The sequence below is a fragment of the Hakea prostrata genome, chromosome 8 (assembly GCF_041222555.1).
Source record: "Hakea prostrata isolate BN-2017 chromosome 8, UWA_Hpros_2, whole genome shotgun sequence".
Lineage (NCBI taxonomy): Eukaryota > Viridiplantae > Streptophyta > Magnoliopsida > Proteales > Proteaceae > Hakea > Hakea prostrata.
In genome coordinates this window covers 54,100,985-54,120,223 of record NC_142607.1, presented here as the reverse complement: position 1 = coordinate 54,120,223, position 19,239 = coordinate 54,100,985, and the positions used below count along the sequence as shown (strand labels likewise).

The following is a 19,239-nucleotide window of genomic DNA, read 5'->3' as shown; positions in this document are numbered from 1 at the left end:
TAGCCGCCCCTGTTAGGCTGAGGCTGTTGCTCCATCCATCCATCCTTTGGTGAGTCAAGCCTTGTCAGTGCGTGGATATATCTCCGCCTTAGCCATGGACCATGTTCCTGCTTGCGTGCGCCTCTCTCTATTGTGTGCCTGTGCCCTGTGGTCATAATCCAATTCAGTTGGGATGGCTTGGAGATGGAGGACTATAATGTGGCTAATGATGGTATGTTAAAGTAGTTAAAGACTCAATTTCCCTAGGAAAAGTCTTGGATTCGCACCCATTCAGCAGCATTAATATAACAAGCTCTTCTGAGGATATAATCAAGGTGCGCGTAAACTGACCCGAATGAACCTCAGATCAAAAAAATGAAAGGACCATAATGCAGTTAACTTAACTACTAATCATATATATTAATCCTTTAAGTTCCGGATAACTGATTTTTACAATATTGATTTTCATGACGGACGACTTAATAGTAAATCCTTCGCTCGTGGCCCCACTTCCACTTCCGTCGTTAATGAGGGATGGATCCCATTCATTCCATGACCACTTTCTGCTGCTTAATTATATTATTATTATGTTTTATTGACACGTGCGGCTGTAATCGTCTATGTTTTATTGACACGTGCGGCTGTAATCGTCACCTGGAGAGGGAAGAGGGAAGAGGGAAGAGGGAAGAGGGAAAACGGAAAATACGGCACATCCAAAATCCATCTACGTCACCGTAGACATATCGATACATGTTACGGTAACACGTTGCATGCAATGCTAACTACTGTCCATTACAGTGAAAGGGACAAAACTTGGGATAGCTAGTTTTTCTTTTTATATTTTTTATAAGAAATCAAGTTGAGAGGAGAAACTCAGTAACATCTTAAACCTAACCAATCAAACAGTAGAAACCAGTAAATAAAGGGTACGTGATGGAAGGGGAGTTGGCTGAGTACTTTCTTTTGATATTATAATATATTTATAAATAGGGGATAATTGCTTTTTTTTTTTATACCTTTTGATCAGTGAGCTCTTCTCGCATGTAGGAAAACTCACGTGTTACTCACTTTCAGTAAAATATTATTTGCTATGATTCTATTTGTCAGTATCCCTTTTCTTTTTTTTTTTGGTAAGCTAACATTCATTTCAAAGAATAGGGAGAGGTCAAGGTGTCAGAGTTACAGAGATCCAACAACCAAGTAGTGAAATTTAGCCAATTAGTCCTCCCTATTACGATAACTGCCTTTTCAACTAGAGAATGAACAAGAATGTTGCATCCCCTAAGAATAAAGTGAAAACTACAATCCATATATAAAATAAGAAGAAAGGTGGATGATAACCTCTACAATATTCAAAATATCAATAGGAGAAGGAACTTTAGAATTTAAAGCATTGACCAACTGCTGCCAATCACTCTCCACCATGAGATGATTAAACCCCTTTGCAACTGCACCTAGAAGAGCCTCACGAATTCCTAAGACTTCTCCCTTAAGAGGTGTAGAAAAGGAGTAAGGGACAAAGACTGCACCTGAAGGAGCTCCCTTATGATCTCTCAATACATAACCCTAACTTCCTCTATTGTCTTTGAGAGCTACATTTGAGTTTAACTTAATATATAACTCCTTTAGGGGGAGGCTTTTAAGACAAGTTTCAGTTACTCACAGCAGCAACAGGATTAGTCTTCACATCTACCACTCAAATAGCCTCTATATGAAAATTGGCTTCTTTTAATGCTTGCTGAACTATACGGTCAGGAAATGATTTATCTCCTTAAAAAATCAACTTATATCGAGCTTGCCATAATTCCCAACAGATGAAAGTTGCAATAAATTCTGTGAACTTCTTGTCTATCATTTCGAACCTTACTCTAATCTTGAATAAAACCTGAGAGAGAAATTAGTGATGAGCTTTATATTCAAGAAGAGTGGAGTGCCAAACAACTTTTGTTAATAGGACAATGAAAAATAATATGTTTAACAGTTTCCTCTGTCACACCACATCTAGGACAGAGAGCATCATTCAACGACTGCTTATTTTTTAAAGCTACAACAATAGCTAAACCACTTGTGAGAGCCCTCCAAATGAAAGTTTGGAATTTATGAGGAACTTTACATTGCCACACTAACTTCCACACTTCTTTAGGAAACCTGCATTTGTTGAAGTTCAACAACACTAAAATGTGAAATTTTCTTGTCTCTCAAATCACATAACATATGATATACTGATTTTATTGAGAAAATACCATAACCAGGAGAAAATTGGTGTACTCAATGTCCCACTCCATGAACCAAGAAAACTCTCAAGTGTTGGAATTCTGTTAGAAATAATACATTTTCCTCACCCCTTCATGTCCACCTCCATCAAACAAATGATCTCTGGCTGTTCTTCACTTAGTGTTTATTGAAAAAGTGAAAAGACACTTAGGGAGTCCTTGTCCTGGTGTCGCAGGTAAGAGTCAACCAACATTATACATTTTTTTTTTTTCTCCACCCTTGCAACTGTTTAAACAATAAGTGCAGGACATTGGGCGAAGTCCAATAGGGTTGAATCTACAAGTCCAACATTGGGTTGGATCATCATCAATACGGGTATTCAACAGCAGCCCACCCTCCCAAGGGCCACATGGGCCAATTTATTTACAGCAGAAATAATATTGCTTCCCTTTCGGCCCATAACTCCTTGGTCCAAATCCAACAAGAAACATCTCAATATTCAACAAATCCAACACAGCAACAGCAAGAGGATTATCATCAGAACCACAACATCGTCATCATCAAATGTGGGCCCTCGTGTTTTTACTGGGGAAGCTTTGACCCAGATGATACAAATTTGATTTTAGAAAACCATAACCCTAGAAAAAGGATTGCTTCTCCTGAGCATGTGGTCATTATGATGAAGAGGCTTTGTTTCGAAGATTAATTAGACCCATACCTTTTTAGGGGTGGTAGGGGCGTCGATATTAATGCCTCGGCCAGTAGAGTAGTTGGTGGTCTTTCGGCTCATTTCTTTAGGGTTGTCATGAGCAGCTTAGTGGGGATGGAAGTTGCTGATTAAAACGAGATACCTCTTACATCAGGCATTTTCCTTCAGCTCGTAAATGGTCAACAAGCGAGCCATTAGAATCTCAACTGGGTCTCTAACCACCCCTAAGATCTAGGATGTTATCCGGCAGTTTACCTACCACTTAAAGTTTCAAAATTCATCAACTTAGGGGCAGCTTCCTAGATTTGGGACAAAGTTCTGGATGGTGGCCTGCTAAAATAACTGCCAAAATGCTCAGATACTCCTCCCTTTACACCCAACAATGGATTGTCTCATATGAAAACTCACTTCAACAGGAATGTTGCCGTGAAGCGAACTTTGCCACCGATGAGCTGGCCAAATCAGCAGCATTATTTTAGGATCCTGTTCTTTGACTCTTTAAGGTGTAAGATCTACGTGGTTTTCTCTTGAATTAATAAAGTTCTTTTTTCCTTCAAAAAAAGGTTGTTCGCATTAAAGATTTTTTATTTTTCTATTTGCTTGTCATTTCCACTGTTCTCCCTCCATCTAATGTATTGCAAAAAGGGGGTTTAGCTTCAGAATCCACAGTAAACCAGCAAACAGAGCCAATAAGATCTCTATGAATAAGATAGATTTCAGAGTCAGGCCTCCAAGCATCTAAAATAGCCACACATTGCATAACCACAGATCGGAGAGCCTTTGTTAGAAACACTGGAAACAACCATCGGAAAGCCTTAATACCAATAATACCGAAGAGATGAATTTTCCAAATGCTTTTTCCATTCAAGTTATTCTCCAACCTAGGTTTTATTGAGAGATTTTTGTAAATTTAAAAAGATTAGGAAGGGTCTAGTAATTGAAAAAATGATGTTGTACACTTTTTTTTTTTTGTACGAATCTGAAAAGCTTCATTCATGATCTGGAAAGAAATACAGAAAAGAAAGAAATACAAAAGATAAATGCATGAAAACACAAAGTTCGATCCGAATCAGGGAATGGAAAGTGACAAAATGTCATACATGCAATAGACAAGGTCATCCAGGCTAAGGAATGGACTGAATCCAATCCCTTAGAATAGTGGTTGTAACAATCACAACAACAATTAAGTACAAGGAATACAACATATGTATCCTCCATCACAAATGCCCAAAGAGGCGACACGCCATAAAGACGGACATAGACACGCCAAAGGGCAGAGAGATAACACGCTACAAGAGCGGAGAGATAACATGCCTCAAGGGCGGAGACAACAGCCACAGTGAAGACACACCGACCAGCAACACGAGACTCTCGCAGTAGCAAAGCTTCCAGATCCACAGGAGATATTTTCAACCTTTGGTGTAAAACCTTCAGACCGGCAGAATGCACTATTGGATCTCGCATCTACTTGAATTTTTTTTTTTTTTTTTTGTGGCCTCTAAACCGGTCACGAGAGAGAGGCAGAGAGAGGGAGTAGAATAGGGGGGGGGCCGTGGGGGTATGGGTGGAGATGGACAAGGCAAACAGAGAAGGGGTGGGGGGAGAGAGGAGGCGATGGAGCAGAAATAGCCTTCCACCGATTGGAGAAAAAGATAAATCAGCCGATTGGGGGAAAAAAAATTAGAGACAGAGAGACGGAGAGAATGGTAAACTGAGAGTTTTTTTTTTTTTTTTTTGCCTTCTCTAAACTGGTCACGGGAGAGGCGGAGAGAAGGAGACAGGCCGGTCACTTAAGCTCTTGCATTTTCATTCACAACAGTCAGATTAATTTTTTTACACGTGACACAATCACAACAGTTATGTGACTGGCAGCCATGCCAAAAGAAAAGTCTGCATCACTAAAGGGTTGCCTCAGGTGGTAATAACCAACAGTTTTTAGTGAAGAGATCAGGGTACTCTTCTAGGCAGTGTATGTAATAGCCCAAAAGGAAAGAAAATTTTTTGCTTTATCTTTACCAATCCTTGAAGACAATGTCCGGAAAACCTTTAATGAGAAGGTGATAGGTTTGGATGTATTGACAAAATAAAATACATAGCAAACCATGGTTTGGACTTTGGATTGATCTTTTCACGGGAAAGATGCTTCACAGGAATAGGTTTTGAGTCTTGGTTTCTACTTTCCTTGCTTTCATACCAAGCAGAATGTGGCCACAAATGTTGTAACAAACAAACATCCACATCAAAAGGCTTTCCTCTTCTCCTAATAGTGATTCCCTTCTCCCAAAAGTGATAAGTCTTGGGCCTCTTGGCCCATGCGATATATCGATGAAGGAAAAACGAATATTTATAAGTTTAATTAATTTTATATATACGTTATACGGTTATACCCATTCATTCGGAATTGGTGATCCAGCGGCATAGATTTTGGTTGCCATTTCAACGAACAAATTATTTCGAAACATGCAAATTGAAAGAGTTTCTGGTGTCTTTGCATTGCTTGAGTTGGAAGTTTCTTGCTTTCCGAAGTGATATATTCATGAATCTTGAGAGAGAAATTGTAGGTGTCTACACTCAAAAAGACTGTTGAGAGAGGCTAATTATTTAAGACATGATGTCATGATGTCATGTATGGTAATGGTAAGGTTCTTAAAAGATTGAGAGTCACTATCCTCTTCGTGCAGTGATTAATTTACACCACCATGGGCTCTCGTACGTAGTAGCAGACTAGCAGTGCAGCATGACCTATGTGGGGACTCAGATATCATGCATGGATATATCATATATATGGATGCTTCTCTCTCTCTCTCTCTCTGTGTCTGCCTGTCTGTCTCTCCTCCACAACATATATATATATATATATATATATATATATATAACTACTTCAACACCAACACCCACTGACCCACCCCTCCAGAAGTCAGTCAAGGTACGGTTATAGGTATAATATTACACGACTCATATATACCTGGGCCCTAATCCTATGATCCTATCACGGGTGGTCACGGCCTCATGCTATGAGGCCATGGCAGCTTGGGAGTTGGGAGTTGGGAGTTGGGACCCTGGCCAGCACTAGCTAAGTAGGAAGGAGAGGTATTAGCTAGGCACCCAACAACCAATTGCGTGTGCGTGCCCCTTCACTCTCACGCTCAGGCGCCGGCCCCTTCCCTTCAAGACAATTAAGCTAGCCCCTGCCTAGGAAAGTATCTTGAGGTAATTAACCCCATGATGATTAAATAAATCTGTCTCAGGTTCTTTGAATTGGGAGCAAAGGAGAGATGTATCAATTACAGATCTAGACAGAAATGAACCCAGGAAGATCATAAATTAAATGACACCAACACATCAAGCCTTATCCTGCAATTCTATTTCAACCCAAATACATATTAAATAGTGGCATACTGGCATGGGCTGGAGCCTACCTCCCTCACAAACAAATGTCTAATCTAATCTAATTAAAGATATTCAAAAGCTAATCAAACAACTTTTCTGTATCAATTACAAGGCGGCCTATATACAAAGAGAAAAAAAATTAATATGTCGACGTACGCACACACTTATAATCAGGAAGAAGCCCTTACTTATTCAAGCCTTTCTTCTCCGGCCATCTCCTTCCTCTCCCCTCCCCTCCCTCCCCTCCCCTCTAGAATAGAATAATGGATTTCAAAGGAAAACCTGTAATTGAGTTCTTTCTCCAAGCCCCCGGTAAACTGAGTCTTCCTTCCACAATTAATCATTAATAAAAAAGAAGAAGCTATCTATAGTTGTCCGAGGGCAGCTGCAACTCTTTGGAAATCGTACGTTAGCATACACATCCGATGCAGGAGTAGTTTGTAACTGTTGCGGTTGATGATGTTGTTGTTGTTGCTGCTGCTGGTTGTTCCGATGAAGATGGTGTCATGAAGTCGCAGTCGACGATGCGTCTTCGGGATTGAGCAGATGGGGTTCTGATTTAATTTCATTATATAATAGATAATGAACTGATTAGTTTTGTGGTGTGGACGTAACTAGGAACGGGGTGTGGAGAAATTCGGACCATTTGATATCTTCTGATTCAGTTGCAATGTGATTGATCATGACCTGCCCTCCCTTATCTGTTCTGGTACTGCAGTCGACCAATCCCTGCCAAGAGAAGATGCTATTCTCAAACAAAGTTCCACTGCTGCTGCTACTGCCGCTATTAGGCAATTCAATAGTACTGCTACTACTCCCAGTACTGTTGTTGCTACTGCTACCGTTGTCACTGGAGTTGCCGTCCCCCCAGTACTGGACGCCGCCAATGATGTTGAAACTTCCGGCCGAAACGTTGATGGAGGAGGGAAGAGTGCTGACCGTTGGTCTGATTAGACCCATCGGCATGGAAATAGGGAGAAGTGAGCTTGTACTTGTAGTTGATATGGATGATGATGATGAAAGAAGACTGGAAATTGTGCATGAATTGAATTCTGGACTGTCGTCGAAGGCCTTGCAGTTGTGGTTATTGAACCAGGGATACTGGGTTGGAGTTTGATTTACGGATGAGATCCCCGGTGACCCATAATTGTTATTCAATTTCTCAAGGGGAAAATATCCGATAGAGTCAAAAGGCCTGCAACCGCTGTTGCTGCTGGTAGAGCTGTCATGAGAGGCCACGAACCTCTCCAGGAAGAATTCCTTGGTGGTGGTGGTGGTGGTGGGTGTTGCCGATGGTGTATTCGAGCCAGTACTCTTGATCTTAGAAATCAAACAACCTTCTGGTGGGTACCCATCCTCAAATATTGAAGGCATCTTCGGCTCCGGTGCTTCGGCTGCCAAAATGGGCTTCAAATTCTCCATGTTGAGGAGGCTCAGTTGGTTTGAATCACCCCAAGATTTGTTGTTGTTGCTGCTGCTGTCGGTGGCGGTAATGGTTGTGGCAATAGCAGTGCCCGTTGGCGCTTTCTCTTTCGCATTCTCAACTTCAGAGAGTGGTTTGTGGGTGTTGGGATCAATGCCTCTCTGTCGGAGCTTCTTCTTGATGCACGAGTTCCACAGATTTTTTATTTCGTTATCGGTTCTTCCCGGTAACTGTGCTGCAATCTGAGACCACCTGACAGTAAGGTTTTGAAGGAAAGGTTCAAAAATTGAATGGAGATATTTGATAGTCGAGTTTGAAAGATTAATTCGAGAAAAAACAACGCTGGAATTGGAATGTTACTTATTTCTATCTCGGCTCTTGCCTGTCAAGAGACAGGAGAGAGACTAGAGATGGATGGATTACCTGTTGCCAAGAACTGCATGGAGTTCAATTATAAGGTTTTCTTCCTGCTGTGAGAATGTGCCTCGCTTCAAGTCAGGCCTTAGGTAGTTTATCCACCTTAACCGGCAGCTCTTTCCACATCTCTGCAAACCTGCGAAAAAAATGTAGATATACTTTAGGAGGACCGGCGGATTTGGGAACACCATCATATACCAGAAGAGATGGCCGAAAACCAGCAAGATCGTACTAAGTTGAAATGCAATCTGGTCTGGAGTGAATTTACACAGCAAGATTGAGGAGCAGAGCAAGGCGAAGAACATACCTGCTTGTTTAGGGACAGAGCTCCAACATCCATGTCCATATTTGGTAATATGCGTCAAAAGCTTTTCATCTTCCTCTGGAGACCAAAGACCCTTCCTCAACTTTTGTTTGTAACAGCAAGGGTGCCTACCCATCTGAATTCTGGTGGTAGAGAGAGAGAATGTGAGACAGAGAAGTAACCCACGGACCTGCAATGCTAGAAATGCTGGCGGTGAAATGAATTGAAAGTTGCTAAAATTTATTGAGGGATATGTTGTACTTTGGAGGTTAACGCAGGCCTAAGTAAACAGGAAATTAGAGTTCCCAAGTGGGTGGATACTTGGGAATTGGACTGCTGGATGCTTTGGGGGCTTAGAGGGAGGGAGGGAGGGAGGGAGGGAGGGAGGAGTTGGAAGAATTAGAGGAGGAAGACGATACCACTTGAAGTCGTTTTCTAGGTAGCCAAGGCTAAGGAGGAGAAGAAAATGAAATGGGAGCTAACAAAGCGAATCAAATTAATAGAAGCGAGAAGGTCTTTTTTTTTTTTCTTTTTCTTTTTTGGTAATATAGAAGGGAGAAGGTCTCCTTCCCCTTCCCCACCTTGAATTGGCAATCGATTAGCTTTTTCCTTTTTCTTTTTTCTTGGGTTAATAATCTAAGTTGCCGATGTCTTATCAAGGCTGAGAATTAATGTAATGGTGGGGTACTTTGAAGTTTCAACTGATAATTTAAGGGCATGTCCAGGGCCTCCGAGAGGACATTTTCTATCCAATGAATATCAGAATATGTACATTTGAGGGGGTCGTTTTCAAATTTGAAGCAGATAAATTGAATAAAAGCAGCCGACGGGTTGAAAGTTGGAACACAAAGTGATTGGTCGATTGATCAGAGATGACAGAGTGCGGTATTGAATTTAATTAAGAACAGAGGTAAGGAGCAGCTAGCCATTTTTACAGAAAATACAAATAGTAGTTTGTATTGGGTTGGGTCTTGGGTGTGAATTGAAACAAGATAGTAGACGCCATTTTTTGGTAATTTCCTATTCAGGTGGTTGGTGAATGGAATAGCATTGCTGAAAAGAGGCTAGGCAGCCACGGTAGACTAAGGTTATTGCTGCTAGGGGAGGGAGGGAGGGAGGGAGGGGCTAGCTCCTAGCTGCGAAGAGAAGACGATCCAATTAAAAAGGGAGAAATGGATTTGGGGATCAGAAATAGCAGAGCAGCTATATTTGCTTACTCAGTTAGTTACTTGTAAGGAGAATACTCAATACTGTGCACAATTAGGAAAGGCAACGGAAGGCGGAAGCTTTACTTTATTGGCATTCTCTTGTTTTTTGCTTTCTAGGCAGGAGGAAGAGGAGCAAACAAATATACATACAGTGATACAGTGATAATTTGAGTACTTTTGCCCTTGGTTTTTTTCTTTCCTTCCCTGGGTCAGACTCACAGACTCACAGACTCACAGACAGTAATAGTTACAGCAGGTCACAGACTCACAGCTGATAGCGGAGGATACCTTTTGGCGTCAGAAACTTCCCACCAAAGAGAGCCGGACACCTCCTCCTCTCTGTTCTGTGACTTCTGTCTCTCATGATCTCATTCACCCAAACCTCTTGCCTTTTGGCTTTTGGCTTTTGGGGTAAAATTTTGAAAAACATGCATGATCATTCGCAAAAGTTTCATCATTACTTGTAAAGAACAAAATTTAGTTTGGACACCTCTTTGAATTCGGAAACAAATAGTCAAATACAGGGTGGGTATCTTCCCTACCCCTACCCTACTGTTTTGCCTCCTTAGGATGAAATGAAAGCAACATTTCATTTCATTTCATTTCATTTCATGCTGCTGCAAGTTAGCCCCTTTTTTACATGCTTTGATGCTTTCCCATTTTGAGTGAAAATTCCAATTCAGCCTTGTTTTCTTTTTCTTTTGTTTGTTGTCTCATCAAGGGACGAGACAAGTAGACCCATCTAATCTAATGGTGCACGATTGCCCTATATGATAATAACATTACTGAATCAAATAGTTATAATTAATATATAACATGATGAAGTTCCACTATATTGTTCATGATCTAGTTGGGATCCCATTTGTCCTCCCCCTCATACCTCACCTCTTTACCGTATATTAATTAAGAGGCTAGGAGGGTCCATCTCTGCTGACAAAAAAAAAAAAAAATGAGAGATAGATTTAGCTTTCATTGGACCTTACTTCTAAACAAGTGTGAAGAAAACCCCTGTCACCAAAAAAGAAAGTCTAGAACAAGTTACCATCCTTTACCAAGACGACATCGAATTGAAGGGTATACTACAACTGAAGGGGAATCCCTGCACATACTAATCCTACCAAATTGGTGACCTACTAATTAGTAATTACTTCTAATTAAGTCTTGTTGGAAGGAAAAGCACTACTAGTACTATAGGGGGGGTAAACTCACTGATGGGTACGTGCTGGTGTATGCTTTGCTTTGCTTTGCTTATACAGTTGTGGCTGTTTGTGCCAATTAAGAAGAGAAATTCTGTACGTTCCAGAACTGATCGATCCATCGAGACTCTTTTTGTCACTAGCTCTTATCGATTGCATTTGATCTTTCTTTCGTTTGCTTCGAATGTGCTGCTATGGGTAAAATGGGTTTACTATTTCCTTAGCCGTCCATTGCTTGTCAAGACAATTTGGATCTAATTATATATACTACTTCATATAATTAGGTATCATGTCGATTAGATTATTATTTCAGGTCTGATGATAAAAGTCATAAAACATCTCGCAAGTCTACCGTGATATGATATTCCGAGATAATATATACAAGTTGGGCAAGGTTAGTTGATTTCTGGAATTAATTATTGTCTCATCCCGCGCGCGAATTCATTAATGGCGTATGTCACGCTAAAATAATATTATCGGGATTCGAGAACAGCAAGCAGTTTACACAAGGAAGGAAGAAAGACTTGGGAAGAAGAAGAACTGAAGAAGAACAACAACATATATGAAAGAAATTACTTAAGAATAATATTGTCATTCATATATACATATACTGATATTACATATATATAAAAGAAGAAGAGATCCATTCTGAAATCTCTGCACGTATCTTTGGGATTTCTTTGCTTCAATGATTACAAGTGTACAGTGCCATGATAAGTTCAAATGATTCTCTTTGTTTTTTTAATACGATTTTTAATTGTTCATTTGGTTACCAAATGGTGTCAAATAATTTGTGATTTGTTTTCAGTCTCAGGAATATTCCCAAACAGGTTTTATAGTTTAATCCCACGCCTCCCTGGCTTGGCTTGGCCAAATTAACTGCGATTTTCGCAAATCATGAATTAAACGATAAACGACTTACAAGATGAGATGGGTTTATCTATATTCATTAATTATTGTTTGGGATTAATTAGGATCTCAACTCTCAAGTGCTAATCCTTGCATGTTTTTGTTTTCATCTTATTGGAGCTAGCTGAGAGTGAGCTAGGGCCCTTTTGTGTCTCAGAAATCAGAATGTAGACAGTAGCATGAGAAACATGGTTTGAAGGAAGAAAAAACAAACCATTTTCATATCTAAATTTAGAGTCTATCTGGCCATCTTAGGGCTTTTATTTATTTCAAATTTTCTTCTCTATTTTTTCAATTTAAAAGAAATGAACATAAGAATCTATTTTTAGTTAAAAATGAAAATAATTTGGTCATTTTTGTCTAGTATAAAATTATAGAATTAAAAATTATTTTAGCATGTCAAAATAAAAAAATTGATAAACAATGATAAGAAAAATTGAGAACAAATCATTAGGGCTTGGGAATGAAGAGAGAGATAATAGAATTTTCATAAAAAGAATATATGTTTACTGTTGCTCCAAAATCTTTCTACTTTGATTTAGCCAAGAAGTATATTGTACCAGGTATCCACACAACCAAGAAGTATATTGTACCATGGATCTGTGGATAGAGAAAACATGTGAGAGGGGGTCGTCTCAGTAGACGAGAACGCACCTCTGATAGAAATTAGAATTCTAATAACACAGTTCCTCCCAAGGAGGAGTAAATACCTAAAAAGATGAAGCTCTTGGGTATGTGTAGTCGTATATGAGTTAATTCTGTCTTACAAGAGAGAGTCTAAGTGACTGTTTTTATAGTTAGAGTAAATCATGGAGACGACTAATGCTAGTTGTTAGATGGTTAGATATGATTCCCGATGATCCTCATCAAATGAGCCAATACAAAAGCTTGCTTTGGGTGTGTTTCACAAGATCTGTACAGACCTTTGCAAAAAGTTGACTCCAGACGGGACATGTCCTATTCTGAACTCCCGACAAACCAACGGGAAGCAATATTTAGAGAGATTTGGTATGTGGGCATATCTCTTAATGAGCGCAGATCAACTTAAAATTTCTTTGATCTTACTCAAAACAATCCATACATATTGGATTTCATGTAATTAATTTGTCAAGTGTATATTTGACCTACACTCAATGCACGTATGCTTCAGGTGTGACTATATGTATATGTATACCTGTTTTACTTTTCTACTTTGGCCCATGATGATGGTTAACAAATGAATGCATGCATGCATGCTCGTTCTACGTTCTACGTAGACGTAGTACGTACGTACCCTTGTGTGCCAGAGGTGGCCGGATGGAAAGGTGATGAAAATGTATCAAATCAATCACCAACGTAACTACGTAAGTTAAGTGGTTGAGGGCCTGAGGCCTGAGGCCTGAGGCCTGAGGGAGGGAGTAGCTAGCTAGCTCTTCCACCAACACGTACAGTGGCTAATTTTAATTAATTAGAGTTATGCATGCATGGCTTCACCCTGATCAAGTGAGAAAGCAAAAGCATCGACTTACTTCATTGGCACCATGCATGCAAGGCGTTTCATGATCAGCAATAAAGTTCAATTTTGGCATCAATTAATCCATGCATGCATGTTAAAGTTAAACCGCGCGTACGTTGTCCCCTACTTGACTGTCGAGAGATTAGATTACTAGCTAATCAGTAATCACTACTGTTTAATTAATAGCTATTTATATAGAAATATAAACACTAAAAGGGAAATTAAGCTTTTCAAGAAATTTATATACATGATTAAATTAATTAAAGAAGATTATAGAGATGATCCTTGAATTGATTGGAGAGAGATATAGCATAGCGCGCAGTTGGATAATGATGATGTTGAAGGGAGTCGGTGGGGGTGGGGGAGTACGTGTTGGTTTACACTTTAGAGTTTAGACACAAGGGTATACATACGTACTGTCGGCAGGCAAAACCCACTTCTAAGTAGCAATTAAGTAGTAGTAACAGACCCAATTAGGGTGGAAGATGATGCATGGGATTAACATTTACTCAAGTACGTAGGCATGATTAATTAAGGAACTTTATATATATATAGTTGGTGACATAAGGATCCAAATTAAGTAAAAAGAGAATGGTAGTCATGAATCATGATTAATATTCTAGGATTTCAAAGATTTGATGAATCCTAGCTAGTTAGTTCCCCCAAGTCCTTCCTTATTCAGGATTAGAAATATTCCTCCCTGCTTACTTGGTTTAATTTCTTGCATGTTGTGCATTGTGCAAGCTAGATTAGATTATTCGGAGAAGCTAATTGAATGAATACAAATTAAGGCATGTGAATCAAAGGGCCTATATATATACATCCAGCATCCAGGACCCAGGACCCAGGACCCAGGACCCAGGACCCAGGACCCAGGACCCACCACAAAATTTATATCCCCCATCCAAACATGTGCAGCCAAGCAAATAAGTTAATCTCAATGAATGAATGAATGAATGAGTGAATGAACCACCACCTTGAACTACCTAGCTAGCTAGCTAGCTAGGTGAACCTGCAGTCTCTCTTAAATCTGATTTTTTCCATCGGAAATGAAATGCGGCTTCTTGTCCACATAGCTAGGCATTAGGCAACCCGCTCTCACGTCTTTTCTGCGGTCCACGCACTGATCCCAAATTTGATTTGCTGCTTTGTGGGTGAATCGGAGCTGACGTACAGATTTGAGAGCAACAAGTCATTAAGTAGCTAATTAACTTAATTTATTATATAAGTTAATATATTGTAATCAAATGGTTAATTGAACTTTGAAATGTGAGGAGGGCACCGAGGGCACCAATCACCATCCCTGCTGGGTCGTTGACTCTCTCTCTTCCCATTCTCTTATAATTTTAGGTCGTCTTGGTAATCATGTGTCATCATCCATTATCATGCATTATCGTTTTTAGAGGATTTTCTCTCTGCAAAACCAAACCATAGATGATCCCCCACCCAGATGGGCAATTATTTAATATCACGACAACACAACCTTTGGCCCCAACCAAGCAGACACGTACCGCAAATAATTAATTAGTTGACGGAGGAAAGTATGATTATCATTTGAAATGTAATCTTAATTAGACTTCCAACGAGTCCTCATTTCATTAGATGCTGATGCCCCTTAATTTGGACAATAAGTGACAAGTGACAAGTGACAACCCTGTCTTCCAATGTCAAATTCAACCATTTTTCAACTCTTTTTCAGTTCAGAGAGATGAGACGGCCAAGTGGGATGTGGCCTGGAGTAGTACATTACTGCATGAAGTTGCTTGATTTTCCTTTCCATTCCACCACAATATTCTCATCACAGAGAGAGAGAGAGAGAGAGAGAGAAGAAGAAGAAAGGAGAAAAGGAAATAAAAGGAAGAGGGTGGGTCAGGTCAATTTCCCATTAAGGATCGATTATGAATTGATTAATGTGTATGAGCAGACAGAGCACGTTCCAGATCCCAAATCCCAAGTCCCACCCACAAAACTTGTTTTCTTCTTTCGGGCGTTCGGGTCCCATCAATCAACCATACCAGCATACTCCATAATCCATAATCCATAGTTCCATAATCCATAATCCATAATCCATAATCCATAGGATCGAAAGAAAGATAGATAGATGAGACAGGCGGACAGATTACTTAATAATGTAATCATCCACAACACGTACTTTCATTCATGAATCATGGCTAGAGCTAGCTAGCCAGCCTCATTAATTCTCTTTTTCCTGATCGCACATTAATTAATTAATTAAGCAAGCACATGGATAGATCTCATAACTGTCGTCTCTTAAACCATAATCCTAATAATTATCCCCTTTTTATTCATTTCATCTCTTTCTCTTCTCTTTCTCTTTCTCTTTCTCTTTCTCCATCGCAAAGCAAACTAACTACCAGTTTTAACTCAAAAACAAAAGGAAAAGGAAAATTAAGGAAGATGCTCTTTCCAAGTTCACAACTGGCCGGGAGGCTTGGTGAGGGGACAGTAGACAGGGTAGGGTCCAACCGTCCAACAAGAAATCAAGCATCATATATTTATGTTATTAATTATAATTCGACTAGGACGACCAACCCACCAAGGTTAAATGGTGAAAAGGAGAATCACGCATCTGTTGTAAAGTTCAGGCCCACCGAGGCCCACCCTTGTAGGCCTGTACCATAAAAATAATAAATAATAAAGTTAATCGAGGCCCCACACCGGCCCGTAAAGTGTTAAAGAGCTTCACAGGTTCACAGGGACGACGGGGTTTTAAGTTTAAAACCATCCATTGCCACTTCTGTACGTTGCTTTATTCGATCTGTGTGCTAGCTGTGCCCCCTTGGTTTTGATTGGCAAAGGATGAAAGAAATAAATATTTGGAGAAACTTACACACACACACTCTCTCTCTCTCTCTCTCTAATCTGCTTCACAGTGGTGGAAATGACGGTTGGTTCCCTTTCAAGTTCCATCACAGAAGAATGCATCATCGAGGAGTGAACTTGTCAGCATTTGCTACTTATGTCGAGATCAAATATCGATCGAAATTTTGATCTCGACCATCAATAGCACAATTACACTGAAGTTCAACCCCATCGTCGATTACTCCTAGTAAAAATCATGAACTAGGATTTATGGGGGAAGGGAGAAATCGAGGACTAAGATACTTTTTACAGTAAAGCCCCAACAAATCGAAATAGCCCCTTCTATGTTCTCTTCTTGGAGATTCCAATAGAGCTTTTGTCTCAAGAAATTAACACATCTTCTCTGAAAGTTACTGTGGCGTTATAATATCTTCTATTTCTATGAGAGATTAGATCTTCTATTTCCAGCAAGAGTACGTTATTGGAAGAATATTCAAAGAAATATTGGATCTTTTATTCCTAGTAGGAGATATTGAACGAACATTGCAATATAATGTTTCTTATTTTATCAGCCATCAGAGTATGACAACTTCATTGTATCATTATCTATAATAGAGTAAGAATTCTCTCCAAAGAAGACACTATGAATTGGGAGATTTATCCAAGGACGTAGGTTTCTTAAGAAGACCGAACCTTGTAAATGGTTGTCTCACTTTTTCTTGTGCTTATTTATTATTTCATCATGTCATCAAAGCATGAATGATTCTAGACAACATCTTAGATTCGAGGGTGTTCTTGATTGCCTTTCTAGCAAATTCTCTAGGATCAAAATCCTTAGCTTCGTTGTTGCTGATTTATTCTTGTATTCTACTCTACTAATTTCTTCTCTACTAAGTTCTTATTATTTTGGATTAAGATCTTTTTTATTATTGTCCTTATGGATGAAACCAAGTAAATTGCTGAGTTAGGCGCTAATGTTGCCTCTGATTCTACTAAGGTTGTTTCCCATGAAGCCAACAGCCAATGTCTTTTCTCTATATTACTGAATGGGAGAAACTATCTCCCTTGGTCACTTGCTGTTACTATTGTCCTTTGGAGGCATATCCAAACTTGGGCACATTAATGGTCAAACCAAAGCTCTGGAATCCTCTGATTTGAAATTTATTGAATGGCAAGCTAGTGATCATTTGATAATGACTTGGTTATTTAATTCCATGGAACCTCAAATCTATGAAATTTTTGCTTATTCTGAGAGTGCCAAGACTCTATGGGAATCTTTGGTTGAGATGTACAGTAAAGAAAATAATGCCTCCTATACTTTTGAATTACAAGAAGAAAGTACTCGATCCAAGCAAGGATCCAATCAATCTTTTGCCGAACACCTTGGAAATATGAAAAAAAGGTGGTATGAACTCCGCCAATATTGACCCTCTACTCATAATGTTGTTGATTATATCAAGTGGGAAGATTATGATAAGATATTTCAATTGTTGGCTAATATCAAACATGAGTATGAAGACCTCAAGCGTCAAGTTCTTATGAGTCCCAATTTACCATCTTTCACTGTTGTTTGCTCAATAATACATAGAGAAAAAACTAGGTGTCGTGTCATGAACACCGATACTAGTTCTGAAAGTAATGTCATTGAGAATTTGGCTAACGCTATTAATACTAATGGCAAACAACAAAGTGAGACTACTGGAAGAACAATCAAACGGAAAGGCAAGGGTCAAGGACATAGTCGGTTCCATTGTGATCATTGTTCACATGATAGCCATACCAAAGACAAGTGTTGGGTTCTTCATCCACACCTATGTCCAAGATGCCAAGGTTGTTATGCAAACGAGCCCCACTGATTTTCAGTCTACTCTTGAGACTCTTGCTCATCAATTCTACCAGAACCATTTCTATTGGCACCAATAATACTGTACCGAATCTAGAAACCTTGCTAAAACATATGGTAATGTTCATGCCCTTTCAACTTTTTCTCAAAAATATTTTATTATTGATTCGGACGCTGCAAACCATATGTTTAGTTCTTCACATATTCTGTCTTTTCTTTAGACTAGACCAAATGACTCATATCCTCCCATTACCATTGTTAATGGAGTTCAAGTTCCAACTCAGGGTGTTGGCCAATTTCAGATTTTTTTTTTTTTTTCAAATCTGTCAGATGCTTTATTTGTTCCTTCTTTATCATTTAATTTATTGTCCATTAGCATATGTATTAAAGAATGGAATTGCAACATTATTTTTTCTCCTCAAAAAATGCTTTTTTAGGATCGCGTCACCAAGAAGACGATTGGTGGAGGGCGCCTTCAAGATGAACTTTGTATTTTAGATCTTCCCCAAGATGATTGTATGGCAAGAAAAAATTCTATTGACATCTCACGGATATGGCATGTGAGGATGGGCCACCCATCAGATAGGGTTTTGCACAATACTAATCAATCTCTTTCTCATGATTATAGTAATTGTGAATCATGTCATTTTGCTAAGCAGCATAGACTACCCTTTTCTTCTAGTACTCATGCTTCAAAAAAATTATTTGATATGGTTCATTCAGACGTTTGGAGTGCTCCTATTGACTCTAGAGAAGGATACAAGTTTTTTGTCACTTTTATTGATGATAAATCACTCTCAACATGGTTGTATTTGCTAAATTCTAAAAGTGAAGTGTTTAGTGTTTTCCTTGATTGGTGTCATATGGTTCAAAATCAATTAAATACTTGCATTAAGACATTTATTACAGTCAATGGGACAAAGTATATTAATCATCCATTTTAGGTCTTTCTCCACAACTTGAGAATTATTCATCAAACTACTTGTGTCGGCACTCCTCAACAAAATGGAATGGCTGAACTCAAAAATCGTCATCTACTTGAGATGACTCAAGCTTAGTTATTTTCTAGCCATTACCAAAATCTTATTGGTTTGATGCGGTTCATAAAAGTTGTTATTTAATAAATCGACTGCCTAGTAGGGTCCTAAAGAATAAATCTCCTATGGAGATTTTTTATGGTCGAAAATTTGGCATTTCACATCTTTGAGTTTTTGGGAGTATTTGCCATGTTCACTCTCAAGATGGTGGTAAACTTGATCCTCATGCTCAAAAGTGTGTTTTTGTTGGATACTCAGCTAAAGAGATATAAATGTTATGACGTTAATACCC

General features: G+C 39.2%; 1 protein-coding gene across 1 annotated transcript; it reads right to left on the bottom strand.

Moving 5' to 3' along the window:
- Positions 1-6,534: 6,534 nt before the first annotated feature.
- On the bottom strand, positions 6,535-9,139 carry LOC149008653 (uncharacterized). The gene is made up of 3 exons (XM_089166874.1): positions 8,440-9,139; positions 8,139-8,268; positions 6,535-7,967 (listed from the first exon to the last, which is right to left on the bottom strand). The coding sequence occupies exons 1-3, from the start codon at positions 8,570-8,572 to the stop codon at positions 6,884-6,886; spliced, it is 1,347 nt and encodes a 448-aa protein (XP_089023000.1). The 5' UTR covers positions 8,573-9,139; the 3' UTR covers positions 6,535-6,883.
- Between the last annotated feature and the right edge of the window lie 10,100 nt (positions 9,140-19,239).

Excerpts from the sequence above, each read along its gene's own strand:
- LOC149008653 (XM_089166874.1), bottom strand. The coding sequence starts at position 8,572 with ATGGGTAGGCACCCTTGCTGTTACAAACAAAAGTTGAGGAAGGGTCTT. Across the intron at positions 8,269-8,439 it reads CTCTGTCCCTAAACAAGCAG|GTTTGCAGAGATGTGGAAAG; the intron begins GTATGTTCTTCG and ends TTTTTTTCGCAG. Across the intron at positions 7,968-8,138 it reads CATGCAGTTCTTGGCAACAG|GTGGTCTCAGATTGCAGCAC; the intron begins GTAATCCATCCA and ends CCTTACTGTCAG.